Raw genomic sequence first — 13,568 nt, forward strand, 5'->3', positions numbered from 1 at the left:
GTTACTGTCTGTCCAAGTGAGTTTAAGGAGGTGACAGATCCAGAGTTACTGTTCTTTGTTATTTTTTCTTGTCACCTAGCTAGCATATTAACAACTATCTAATTACTGTTAACCCACATCACACCGTTCAGGGCATAATTAGCAGGATGTGCTTATGATTCACTCCCCAACCTACCCATACACTTTTCCGAGAAAAAGGAACAAAAAAATAAAATTACAATTTGTATTTTTGCGTGGATTGATAATGACAAGTAATAAGCATGAACAGTGAGTCTAAAAAATAACCATTTATTATAAAGTTATGAAAAATAATGTAATAATGTTATTACAAAAAGATATAAATCAGACTCACATTTTAACACTCACAAAAGACAAGTACAGCCCATCTTTTGTTACGTTAAATGATCACCCAAGCTCTGCTTAAAAACCTCCAAGGAAGGAGAGTCCACCATCTTCCATGCTTATGGATACACACAATTGTTTGGTTCAGAGGACCTTCCCAGAAGCTGAGTCTATCTCACATTCTTGAAACTAGGCTGAGGGTCAAGAATCTATTTGCACGCCAAATAAGTAACAGTCAATCAGATCAATGTACTGGTAGAGGCAAGCAATGCAACAAACTACCGGTAGCTTAAGAGCATCAACCATTGTATCCAATGGCCAAGATCTCATACATTTCAGAATGTGCCCTTATAATCTCATTTTAAGGGAGCTTATTTCTTATTTTATTTTAAGATGCTAAAAGTTTGAGATCATAATCCATACATTACAATCTTCAGATCACACAGCCTTAACATGAGGCTGTGTTTTGAGTACTGAAGGGATTTGAATCTTGGGTCTCCAAGTTTCACGGGACCACACCAGTGTGCAGCTGCCAGCCATGATCAGAGACAACAAGCTCTTTCCTCCCCTTGGATCAAAAGCCTGCTCCCAAATCCCATCTAGTCTGCCGAGTCCTAGCATTCAAAGTGCGGTATTGAGAGAAGAGAAAGTAGAAGAAAAACCGATGGTTTACTTGCATTTATAAGTCTAAATGCAAGTACCAGCAAAGAAATAACCTTAAAAATGTGCACGCCCAAACCAAGCCATCTTGCCATAGTAAACTTCCAGAAACACCACATCAAGGATCCCTGTGCGTCATAACAAACACTGAAGGCAGCAGATGAGATTAACACTTCTTTGCACGACATCAAGAGGAAAACCCCAGAAACTGACGGCCCTCCAGTGTCTAAATTTGTGTACCATGACTTGTACAACACTTGCTAATCCCGCCTGACACAGAAGGGGGTGGTCACACCTGATCCACAACAGCAGTCTGCAGCAAAGGTCTGCTGCATTTGCTAATTCTGCTGGCAGGAGAGGGCTTTTTTGAAAGCTGAAAGTCGAGATGAAGCCATCAGGGGAGGGGGAGGAAACACACACAACAAACCTCCAACCGCTTCTGTTTAACTAATGCTTTTGATCTCAAACTGCTGTGGTCTCGTCCCCAGCACAACAGCACACAAAAGCTCTGTGAACATGGTCTCAGAGGCAGCTTTGTGCAGGTTGAGGGCCCTACAGAAAGAAAGGAACTGTTATGGGAGAGTGAGGGAAACAGGGAGAGGCAGGGAGTGAAAGGGGGGGGAAGGAGGCAAATAGAACGGGAGCATCCAAAGGAGGCTTCCAGTCAGCAGGCGGCCTGAAACATAATCACCAGTTTGTACAAGGGAATTTTAATTTAATAGATCTTGCAAAGGAGGGGGGGGGGAGTGTGGGAGAAAACCTGATCTGAGGCAGTTCATCAGAAAAAGGGGGGGGACAGGTTTTTATAGCAAATGCAATTAGCTGGTGTAGTTTTTATTTTCCTTCTTTTACTTCATACAGGTGTAAAGTGAAACCCATAAACCAATTTTTTCCTCTTGGTTATAAACTAGTCTTCAGACAGAAATGCCCCTGAAATCAATGGAATGAACCAATTCAACGAAATGAATCCAATGAACCCTCCCTTAAGGTGAAATTTCAGAGACTGCATGGACTGATAATAATAAATTTATCATTTCTACCCTGCCCATCTGACTGGGTTTCCCCAGCCACTCTGGGTGGCTTTCAACAGAACATTAAAAACAGAACAAAACTTCAAATACTGTATTATTGACAACAGTCAAAATTGGAAAAGTATTACATTAAACTTTTTTTATTTTTTTAAAAGGTGCTTTTCCACTAAAACAAACCAACTAACCAACTGTATTACAGAATGGAAGGCCTATGTTATATGATGCAATGAAATAACAACACTTGAGCACATCTAGATATCTCTAAAGCAGGATCACTGACACCTCATATTATTGTTTTCAAAATATTATGAACCAATAAGACATGTTGGAATGTTTCAGTCTGTTAAACATCTGTTATGCCATCTATCTATAAAGATGTATAAAGAAGCAAGTCATTGCTGGCTGTGCTGTGGTTGAAGAGAACAGAAATGCATGACCAAAAATTGATCTGGCGTTCTAAATGTGAATACACATGTTTCTAAAGACACATAAATTGTCTTTGTAAGCACTACAAGAGTCCTGCAAGGCAAGCCATTATTGTTAAGTGAAACTTGTGACTTGTCAGAGGCCACCTAAGTCAGTTCGTGGTTGAACTAATATTTGAACCTGGGACTTCCTTCCTTATTGTTCAAAATCTTAACCACTGGTTCCTAAAGGTAAATGCTGACATAGGTACTTAGGAATGAACAAAGTTACAAAGGTGCAAGAAAGCAAAGCATGCAAATAGAAATAAACTTAATACAACTTTGTCCTGCAAGAAAATGTTGCCATGAGCACTCACCTTCTGTCAGAAGTGCTGCTATTCTGCATTCCAAAAATGGGAGGGTCTTGTCCTCTTTCCAGAATGCTTTAAGTTGTAAGGAACTTCAGTAGGCTATTTCACTTTCCCTATGGTTTTCAGTTTCCCCCAACTAAAACTCAGCATTCTATGGCTATGGAGCATGCAACAACATTCTTAGGAGAGTGTTGCTTTTTAATGGTTAAACCACGGAGTCTAGGGCTTGCCGATCAGAAGGTTGGCGGTTCAAATCCCCGTGACGGGGTGAGCTCCCATTGCTTGGTCCCTGCTCCTGCCAACCTAGCAGTTCAAAAGCACAAAGTGCAAGTAGATGAATAGGTACCACTCCGGCGGGAAGGTAAACAGCATTTCCGTGTGCTGCTCTGGTTCGCCAGAAGCGGCTTAGTCTTAGACCCAGAAAAACTGTGTGTGGATAAATGTTGGCTCCCTTGGCCAGTAAAGCGAGATGAGCACCCCAACCCCAGAGTCGCCCACGACTGGACCTAATGGTCAGGGGTCCCTTTACCTTTACACCTATAGGCCTCAGGGTTTTCTCAACCATGGTGACACTGCCCTTTCTCAGTAGCTCCAATCCTGTTGTCACTCACTACCTGAGCTCATTATTAAAGGGAATGCTGTTGCAAAAGAGACTTCTACAATCCATTCTAAAACACCCAGCAGCTTTGCACCTTTCCCCCAACGATTATTGCTGCTTTAGAACAAAGCTTCCCTTCCAGTCCCAACTTCACAGTTAATTATAGAACATTCACTTCTACACAGCTTCCCTGGCTAAGTCTTGAGAATTAGCCTGCATGTTGATTTTTTAAGTACATTGATGGAATATCTCACAATGGCATGCATCCTTTGCATGCCACAGATGTGAACCATAAAATTGATCTAAACTGTGATCAAGGAAAACAGGACGGTGACCACATTTTAAAGTGTGCAATACATTTGTCGTTGGGATAAGATTTGCATCTGTGGCACCTTGTGGTAATGTGCTTGAAGCTTTAAAGCTGCTGTAGCAGGTGGGCGCCTCTCTCCTTTAAGGACCATAAAGAAGCAAATTAAAAGTTCAGGCAGCTACATGTTTTTACATTCTGCCATCATCAAAGAACTAAAAGGATAAGGTGCTTGCTCTTTATCAGAAAGGTTGGCTGAAATGCTGAAACTGTTTGCTAAGGATACTGATCTTAGGCCGGCTTATGATATATATGGAAACCAGGAAAAATGTTTTGAATTTGGAGAACAACTAGGATAGACAAATGAAATTTGCTATGTAATTAAGGACCCACAGAATTTGTAAATGTGTCTGTGTGTGAGACCATGACCAAATATCTCTTTCTCAAAAACCCAAGGGCTCTTGCAGATCTCTGTGAAACAATACTGCCAAGTTTCACACAGCTTCACTTTCATGCTAAAGTGGCAACCACTGTCAAACTAACAAAGGACAACTTGTCAGCCTCTCACAACTGCAGGTGTTTTCTGCCTTCCCAGATATCATCTAATATGAAGGTATTATTGTTAGCTCTCATGTCTGCATGAAATACACACTGCTGCTTTGTAATAACAATGATCTAGTCAGTTACACTAGACTCTACACAGCAATAAAGCAATTTAGTTGGAAACATATTGGTATTTTAGTTTTTTAGCTTCAATTCCAACTTTAAATCCCTTATCACATCAGGGGCAGGAATGCTGGTAACTGAGCAGTGGTGGACCAAGCCGATTGGGTGCCTGCGGCGGCATACGTGCCCTGTGCCCAGGGGCGGGGCCAGCTGCCCATGGGGGCGGGGCCAGCCACCTGCGGGGTGAGGCGAGCTGGGGCAGGATGCTCCGCGGGGCCTCCAAGGAGTCTGTCTGCCTCCTCCCACTCAGCCGCCCTACAGCTGAGGGGGAGGTGGCGGGTGGACCATTTGGGGCATTGTGGAGCCTGCGGGCGCCCAAGCCACCACGTCTCTCCCAGGAGAGACACGTGGCTAGGGCGCGCTACAGGCCCAACAGTGAGTGCCACCCAGCATTTTGTCACCCCCCTCAGTGGTGACACCCGTGGCGGCCTGCCCCCACTACACCCCTCTTCCTCCACCCCCGTAGTCTTGGAGGCTCTCATATAATACACACTGAGGGAAGATTGAGGGAAGACATATAATACACACTGAGGTTTCCATGAGATGACCTTCCAAATTTGACACAGATGCCCTGTACAAGGATGGATACATTGTGTCTAACAGTAACTAAGGTCAAAACAAAAAAAATTCCTTCCAGTAGCACCTTAAAGACCAACTAACTATGGCAGACCAACACGGCTACCTATCTGTAACAGTAACTAAGGTGTAGTGGCACTGAATGGCCAGCACTAATGAAACAGCAAGGACCAGCAAGATGAACAGGGAAGAGAGGATGAGACACTTTTGCGGGGTGGGGGTGGGATGGGGAGTACACAGGTCTTAAGTGGCTCAGGTCAGACCTATATGGTTCTTTACCTAAAGTGGCAGTCAGGGTACCATTTTTTCCTTGCTTAACTGTAGATTTCATATTGAGTCTGTAATTGTACTGGAGAGAAGTGAGCTAAAATGTGCAATTTCCAGGAGACAATTAGCAGGTGAAGGAAGACTTAACCACTCTCTCTTCCAGCCCGCCAATATCTCCCTGCCCAAACATTAGCATTACAAAGACTCCTGGGCTGGTTTTGTAAACTATAGTTCCATGGTGAATCAGAATCCTCTTCCCCCAGCAATTACAGTAAGTGAGTAAAATGGTCACAATTCCAGCAAGGCAAAAGCACTCAAGGGCAGTGTGGAATATGGCTGGTGAATGGCAGGGCCTGAGGAGAATTCCAAAGCCTAGAGAGAAAGAGGCTGGATGTGCCTGAGGTTTTCCCCCTCAACCTCTAGAGTCTCCCAGCTGAAGTTCCTTTAACCAGAGACAAGGGAATGTTATGCATGCAGAAGCCACGTTGTACCACTGAGCTGCAGCCCCTTCTCTTTAGGCATAACACCAAACCCAGAGGCGGTTTTCTTCCATTGATAGTGGCAGGACACAGAGCAAATAATTATGAATTAACAATCGTTGTTGAGCACCGGAAGAAAATGCGCCACCATTTCAATGTTCAGACACTGATCTAGTTTCCGGGCCTGGTCTGGAATGCTTAGTTTTACCAAACTAGCACATTGTTTTCTTTTTGATATTTTACTCCCTTCTTTCCAGTAATTCCTGTGATGGCTCTTTCAGAGGCACTCAGGCCTTCACAATGAAAAAGGGAGCATCTCTAACAGTGAGAAGACTGTGTAAAAACCAGACATTGTGCAAGCCTTCTCTCCCCCCTCCCCCCGCACATCAACCATGCCAAGCCTTTTATTAGTTTTGCCAGTTCAATTTCCTTTCCGCAAGATCATTTAGTGTTTTTCTGAGTAACCCTTTCTTTCATTTGGATGCTTAGCACCATAAAACATGCCTTGTCGCAAAGTTATCTGTTAGATTATCGTTAGTTTAGAACCTAGAGAAAAAGGTATAGGACAAATGGTTCAATGACTTAGGTTAGGTTGTCCTAAGGGTTGTGATTCAGCCTTTGCTTCACAACAGTAGTGGGGAACCTGCAGCTATGTTTGATCCAGCCTGTGGATCAAACAGTGCTCCACAGACCTCCTCATTTGGGTGAAAACTGTGCTCAACTGCCTGACAGCTGATGTCATACGTGATGTCCGGGGTGGGTATGGTGAGGGTTTCAAAGGAACAATCAGAAGTTTTAAGTGGGTTTTCCAAAAGGCTTTCCAATAGGCCACACTGAGCTCTGAAGTCCTGACAATTAGGGCATTAAAGCAAAACATCTCCTGATAATCACAGTGGTGTCAAGTGATTAACTTGTTGGAGCCTCCACCCACCTATCAAATTTGGCCTGTCAAGGGCCGGGGAGATAAAGATCCAGCCTGCTGGCCAGAAATGTTTTTCCCCACCCTGTTCCATAACAAACTTCCCATGTGACCTTGGATGGGTCACTAAGTTTCTATGATTCATTCCAATACTCTTTAAGTAAGGATGACAGTTTTTCTGCACATCATGGGATGGGGCTGAGATAATGCATGAATGTGTTTTAGATATCCAGATGCTGTGTGGGAGTTTGTGTGTTGCAGCTGCTCACATACCATTCCAGCAACATTAAAAAACAAACGATTATTTGGGTAGCGTTGGCAGTGTGGGTGTTGCAGCATAGGGCCAGAGAACAACAAGAGGGCAAGAGATAATTTCATTCAGTTTCAACAGAATTTGCCTCTTGCATTTATATACCATCTTTCTGCCATAGTACTCAACAAACATTTTAAGCTGGATACGCGAAGAAAGTTTCTAACGTAGGAAGAGCTGAACAGTAGCTCCACATTAAAGGAGAATTGAAAGGAAAGTCTAGACAGACACCTGTCAATATTGTTATTTTAGCCTTATGTTTCCAGGTCATCAAGAGTCTGCCTGTACTTGCTTAGATTAAGATGCTTAGGATATGCACTTTGGATAATAATACATTAATTTAATCAGCTGCCATCCATAAGGATATTTTGAAGGCTTTTCAATAATGTGCCCTTAGGGATTTTGGAGGACATGTAACGCCAATGCTGACTAAATATTCTAGAGACAAATGCTCCTATGAGTGGGCTGGATTTTGCATACTTGGAGAAGTTATTGAGTGAGTCACATTTGTAGGAATTAATCTATACAAGTGAGTTAGGTGTGCATAACAAGAAAAGCCTCATTATATCCCACATGTTAAGAATTATCATTTGTTACTACAGGATTGTATGTCTTCAGATGAAATATCAAATAATATCTTAAATTATTTTTTAAATCTATGATAATTCTATTCTTGTCATTCAGTGTGTTCTTTGAACCCAATTTCCCCCCTTGAAGCATGTTTCAAGTCCCTGACCTCTTCTCCATCCCAAGGAAAATTGCTTATAATACAGTGGTACCTCGGGATAAGAACTTAATTCGTTCTGGAGGTCTGTTCTTAACCTAAAACTGTTCTTAACCTGAGACACCACTTTAGCTAATGGAGCCTCCCGCTGCCGCCGTGCCGCTGCCACCCAATTTCTGTTCCCATCCTGAAGCAAAGTTCTTAACCTGAGAATCTAACTCCTCTTTACACCTGGTCATAGATAACATGGGCACAATTCAACCAACACTAATCATTTTACAATCCTATTGACAGAAGACACGTAAGCAATGGGATTTTAAAAGCATTTGATTCCTCCCCCCACCAGGTTTGTATCTCTTGACATGACCCTAACAGCTGTGGCATTCAGAAGAAGAAAGCGGTGCTCAAACACTAAGGCTGCAATTCTATGCCAATGCACCTGGGATGAAGCCCAATTGAACTCAGTGGGACTTACTTTTGACTAGACAGGCATAGGTTTGCTCTGTTTGCTGTCTCCAAGAGTTCAGGAAGTTTGTGGCAATAAATTCATATTTGACACAGGATAGCTAATTTTTATTTGTTTGTTTATTCATCCATTCATTTATAAAAGTATGTACCACTCTGTTACAAAATATCAGGTACACAGCAATATAAAACCATTAAAAGTAGTATGGTGGTTTTCCTCACCTTCAGATTATTACAGTAGTGTTTTTTCCTTCTTTGGGGTATTAAAGGTTGTTGTTTTTTTAATCCCATTGCCATACACTTGTTAGTGAAAAACATTTAGAAAGCGGAATAATTCATAATTTTCTTAGTACACTAAGGAATGGGTGATTTTTGGAGAAGCCTAGGTCTCCCAAAAAGAAATATTAAATAGATTTTTTGTTTCTTTACCTAGCAGTGTAAGGGAGGACCTGGTGTGGTGTGATAGAAAAAGGGTCATATCCTTTGTGGTGTACCACATTCAATTAATATGACAAGCTTTGTGATCCTGTCAGTTTTCACAGAGGGTGGGACCAGTGTTTGCTTCCCCACTCCTCTCTTTTTGTCCAAATTTTCACAGAGTATCGCACTGAAAAAGAATGATGGATTTCCGTCCTAGAGGACTGCATGGGCTGATAAAGTGAATTCTATGGCAGAAAACAACTTGTTTTTTCCACCCTTTAGGCCATAATTTTAGTTGAGAGAGAGCGAAAGTGTAATAAATTTTGGCGGGAAAAATAACCAAACTATTTTGGACATTTCTAATGACTAGTGTGTATAAACACTACTGAGAAATGGCGGTGAGAACAATTTGACTGAGGGAATGATTATTTTTCTTGCATCAAAGCCTAGGTATTTGTCAAGTCAGGTCTTTTGAAATTGTCTGAAACTCAGTAAAAGGAGGAAGCAGACATACACACACACACACCACTTTTGGACAAGTCTTGAAGTCTCTCATATTTAAACCCCATTTATTTCTATTAATCAGTGAAAATAATGAATACATTCACTACTTACTGAAGTGATTAAGTGATTACTATTGCAATTAAGCTCGCATCCTAAAATATAGGCAAAACAAAACAAAATGTCTGATTTAATTGCTCAAAACAGGTCCAGTTCTGGAACTAAGGCCTAGTCCACAGACTCAGAATGTGGGGGCATCATCATAAGATGGTGGGGTGGATTTGATACTTCAGACTTTCATTTTAATAATCTCACATAAAAAACCATGTAAGCAAAAAAACTAGGGTATCATGGATGAAATTCTAGCCCAGCATGATCCCTGCGATGCTTTTTGCTGTCTCTGTGCCATCGGCAGCCAATGTGCTTTCCTCTCATATCTATTTGTAAGATCAGAAATCACTTGTGGTTGATGTGCATTCTATGCTGCTAATTCTAAAAATCATTTAGCAACCATCTTGGCTACCACTCAGTCTAAACTACTGCTGAGAGTGAAGGCTAATTCTGCAGCTGTTAGGGAATCACTTGTACTTATGTTCAGAGGGGAAGGTAAAAACAGAAAGCATACAGGAAATTTACTAAGCAAAGCACATGCCCAATACATGTGCTTATCAGACAGTACAGCAAATAGATGAGGAGATCACAAATGATGCTGCAAGGTGTAAAAATATGAACTAATGAAAGTAAGGGGCACAGAATATTTCCCACTTTTATGAGAACTGTACCCCAATAGGACCAAGATCAACTGAATGAAATCTGAGTGGTAGAGGAGGGGAAATGTTTGAGCTCCTCACAATTTTAATGGTTCTCACCAGGGTTTTTGTTTTTAGCCGTGACTCACTGGAACTCAGTTCTGTCACCTCTCAGGTGGGCACCAAGAGAACAAGGGAGGTGTTCATGGTTGAGTTCTGACACCTCTTTTTCTAGAAAAATAGCACTGGTTTTCACACAAGGCAGATTTCCAAACAATTTTGCACTTGGAAACTATTTTTAGTATGCATTCTCTACGTTGGAACACAGGATTGGTCTGGTATAAAATAAAATGATTATACTTAATTTTGTAGAAGAATTGTTATGCCTGCTTATGCTAATGGAGAATGAAGGTCCTAATACATGCTGCTTCAAATTTGTTTAAACTTTATCTACTCATTTATGGCTCTTTTCCTGTCAGAGTTCAAGAACAGGCTGACTATACACTACTATGTCAAGTAGAGCACTACAGGGTTCAGTCTTTATTACATTCCAAATGAATAAAATTTCCTCAATAAAGCCTTCCTGTCCTGTAGATAAAAGAGCAAATAAACATTTGGATGGACAAAAAATAAAATAAAATAAATGAAGCCAACTACACTCAGGAAGACCCCTTGTTATTCTACGAATATTGCTTCCTTTGCTTGTTAGCAACCCAAAGGAAATGAGTCGGGGAAGATTAAGCAGTTTCTCAGTCCCCAGCCTTGCTACTAAAAGATGTTTCAGAAAAAGAAAAGGTGTGTGACTCACCCAGCTCATAATGATCTGGTTGAGCTACACTATCCTTTCCTGCCAGTAAAATGTTGCTTAAAACCTTTGTAGTCACAGAGTCAAAGAAAAGCTTTTATAGCATTCTTCTCCCCTATGTTCACCCCATTTCTAATCCATAAGGGAGCGATGCTGCAAAGTGGCTTGTTGTGACAAAGCAGCTTGCAACCCTTCCGCATTCCTTTGCATGCTTATTAATACAAATAACTAGTGACTCATTCTGACACTCCTGAGGCGGCCAAGGAGTTTGCAACGCTTGTGTGCACTCTCTCTCACACACATACACATGCAAAAACACCCATGCCAACCACCACCATCATGAAATAGCTAAGAATTCAATTTATAAAATTGCATTTATTATAACAGACATTTTTTTTTCAGGAGTACTGCTAGAATAAGAATAACATTCTTATCATATTGTATCACTCTTATCTTGGAATGCTACTGAGGAAACTTCCTGACAGCCTATTTCTTTCACAAGTTAACTTGCTTACTAATAAGGATTTATCACAATCAAAACATCTGTTTTGAGGATAGTAGAGCTAGCAGAAAACTTCAGTCAGTATTTGTACAGGACATTGTTCCACAGGTTGCTTTATTATTCCGCACCTCTGGATGGTTCTGAAAGCATCTGCAACAAATGATATCTAAATACAGAAAGCAACACAGCTTTCCATGCAGTAAACAAGAAATGCATCAATATTGCTTCACTCTACTCACTGTGCAGTGACTTTTAACACAGTGGGAAGTTAAGTTCCTTTCCTATTTTTTAAATGTCCTAAATGAGTGATTCCAACAACCTGATATTATTCATGCTCATTCAGATGTAAGCCCCACTAATTTTAATGGAATTTACTCCTAGATAAAAATGCATATGTGAATTGTAGCCCTAGGCTTCTTCCATTATTTGGACTGGTACATAAATGGAGCAACAGCTCAACTTTGTTCCTTATTCATATTAGTCTGTGATGCATACAGTGTGCTATTGGCTATTTAAATAAGTGCAGTTCCAAAGCACTGACTCCACCAGCACAGCTAAACTCTCCTTTGGTGGTTTGTGCTTCTGCTTGTTGCATGCAATTTGTATGATCTGTAACAGTCACATTCACAAAACAGAGCACTGTTGATTACGTACTGGTGACTTGAACAACTGAAATGAGTGCTCAGTACAATTGCTCAACAGAATCAAGCTGGTAATGCATTTACATTTCAGATTTTATTAGAATCAGAGAAAATAATCATGGAAAAACATGTGCTCCTAAGAGCTTCTTGAAAAGTGCAAACATGCATTTTCCTGAACATGGATGAGTCAAAAAATATATTTAAAAGATTGAGTGGCACTTACCTCGCACGAAGCACTGCTGGTAAGAAGGAAATGACTCAAAGAAGCTGTTTGAAGTCATTGTTTCCTCTTTTAAAAACTTATTTTCTTTTTTAAAAGGGGGCGATATGTTATTTCTTTTACCTTGGGAAGTAAAAAATCAAGAGTGGTCATTGTAACAAACTCCTCTGCCATTGCACTTTGCATGTTTGTATCTGCAAAGTAAAATAAATTCAGTCATAAGATTCTTTTTCTCTCACACAACCACTGAACTGTTTTGTAAAAGAGAGAGGGAGAGAGAGAGAGAGAAATAGCGGATCACTTGTGGTTTCATGATGCTTACCACTCTATGAAACTCTTGTGGTTTGCAGTCAAAATGATTCGCCCTGCCAGCTGACCAATATCCCGGACCCGCTCTTGTGTGACTGCCTCTGTACCCAACTTGTGGTTCTGTGGTTGTTTATGAGGCCCAAAGAAGTGTTTCACACAACCAATATTACAAATTTAACCGTTCCTCTTTCCACAGCCTCTTTCAATTGGTTCTTGACAATCACATGATTTCAGTGATGTCAACTTTAAAAAAAAAAAAGCATTTTGAGCAATGCTCTTCCCACACCACCTGCCTTCCCCTAGCTTCAGCAAAGAAACAGTATGCAGAGAGACAGAGACACAGAAAGAGGCTGAGCCTGACTCACAGCCCTTGTTCTACAAATGGGCTTTGCTGATTAAGGACAACTCTGCCTTGTTTTTGCTTGTGGTTGCTGGAACTACTGATTATTTTCATAGATATTTCATTGCTGCTTATTCAATAGTAATTCAAACCCTGGCATTAGTCTGCCGCTGAAAGAGGATGTATATGGCATCATCTAACATTGGGAATCACTTTTCAAAAAGTTCAGCAGGTGGGCAGCTGGATTTTTTTAAAGGCAATAATAAGTCAAAAGAGGATAAAATTGATTAGCTCAACAGTTACCCCTTTAGGACAGCCAGAAAATGTCAGGGATCTTATGAATGAATTAAAGACTGGCATAAACTTTAACGGGTAAGGATTACGGAGCTCTTTGAAAACTAAAGTGCTAGAATAATAAAAATCAATAATAATTATCATTATCTTGTTATTTTTATTGGAGCAGGACTTTTTTGTAGTTGAACCCTTCAAAATTTGAGTTACTTTCTTGTTTGGAAATTATTCGGCAGAAGGTACTGAACTTAGAACTTGATATTCCAAATGTATCTTTCCTTCCCATAGAGCGGAAAAAGAGAATAGTTTATGCCTCACCATGTGCCAATGGTAAATTCTAAAGAAAGAAAAGAACCACTTAAGAACAAAGATGTGATTGTTAGGCCAGCTATTAAGCACCTTAGTCACTGATCTGTACACTTCACTGCAGCCTTTCTCTACTTCAAATGTGAAATCCTGAGGATTTTCCTCACACCTGTAGTAATTTTTAAAGGCCTAACACACAGGAATATTTTAAACCATTAAGCATTTGCCAAGCATTTGATTATAATAGAAGCAATGAACCAGTTCAAATAGGAGTGATCCAGCAGGATGCTTCTTGCTTTTTAACC

General features: G+C 40.7%; 1 protein-coding gene across 2 annotated transcripts in view; it reads right to left on the reverse strand.

Annotated features, from left to right (window-relative positions):
• The window catches only part of RUNX1 (RUNX family transcription factor 1), a 175,194-nt gene extending 162,674 nt beyond the window's left edge, over positions 1 to 12,520 (reverse strand). The window contains exons 1-2 of one of the 2 annotated variants that reach the window (XM_028727126.2): positions 12,340 to 12,520; positions 12,021 to 12,140 (exon numbers count right to left, since the gene is read on the reverse strand). In XM_028727126.2, coding sequence (XP_028582959.1) covers positions 12,021 to 12,078 — 58 coding nt within the window. In that variant the 5' untranslated portion in view covers positions 12,079 to 12,140; positions 12,340 to 12,520. The remainder of the gene's footprint in view (positions 1 to 12,020; positions 12,141 to 12,339) is intronic. The other variant, XM_028727125.2, reaches the window with a different exon arrangement.
• Positions 12,521 to 13,568: the final 1,048 nt, after the last annotated feature.

Source organism: Podarcis muralis, chromosome 4, assembly GCF_964188315.1.
Source record: "Podarcis muralis chromosome 4, rPodMur119.hap1.1, whole genome shotgun sequence".
Lineage (NCBI taxonomy): Eukaryota > Metazoa > Chordata > Lepidosauria > Squamata > Lacertidae > Podarcis > Podarcis muralis.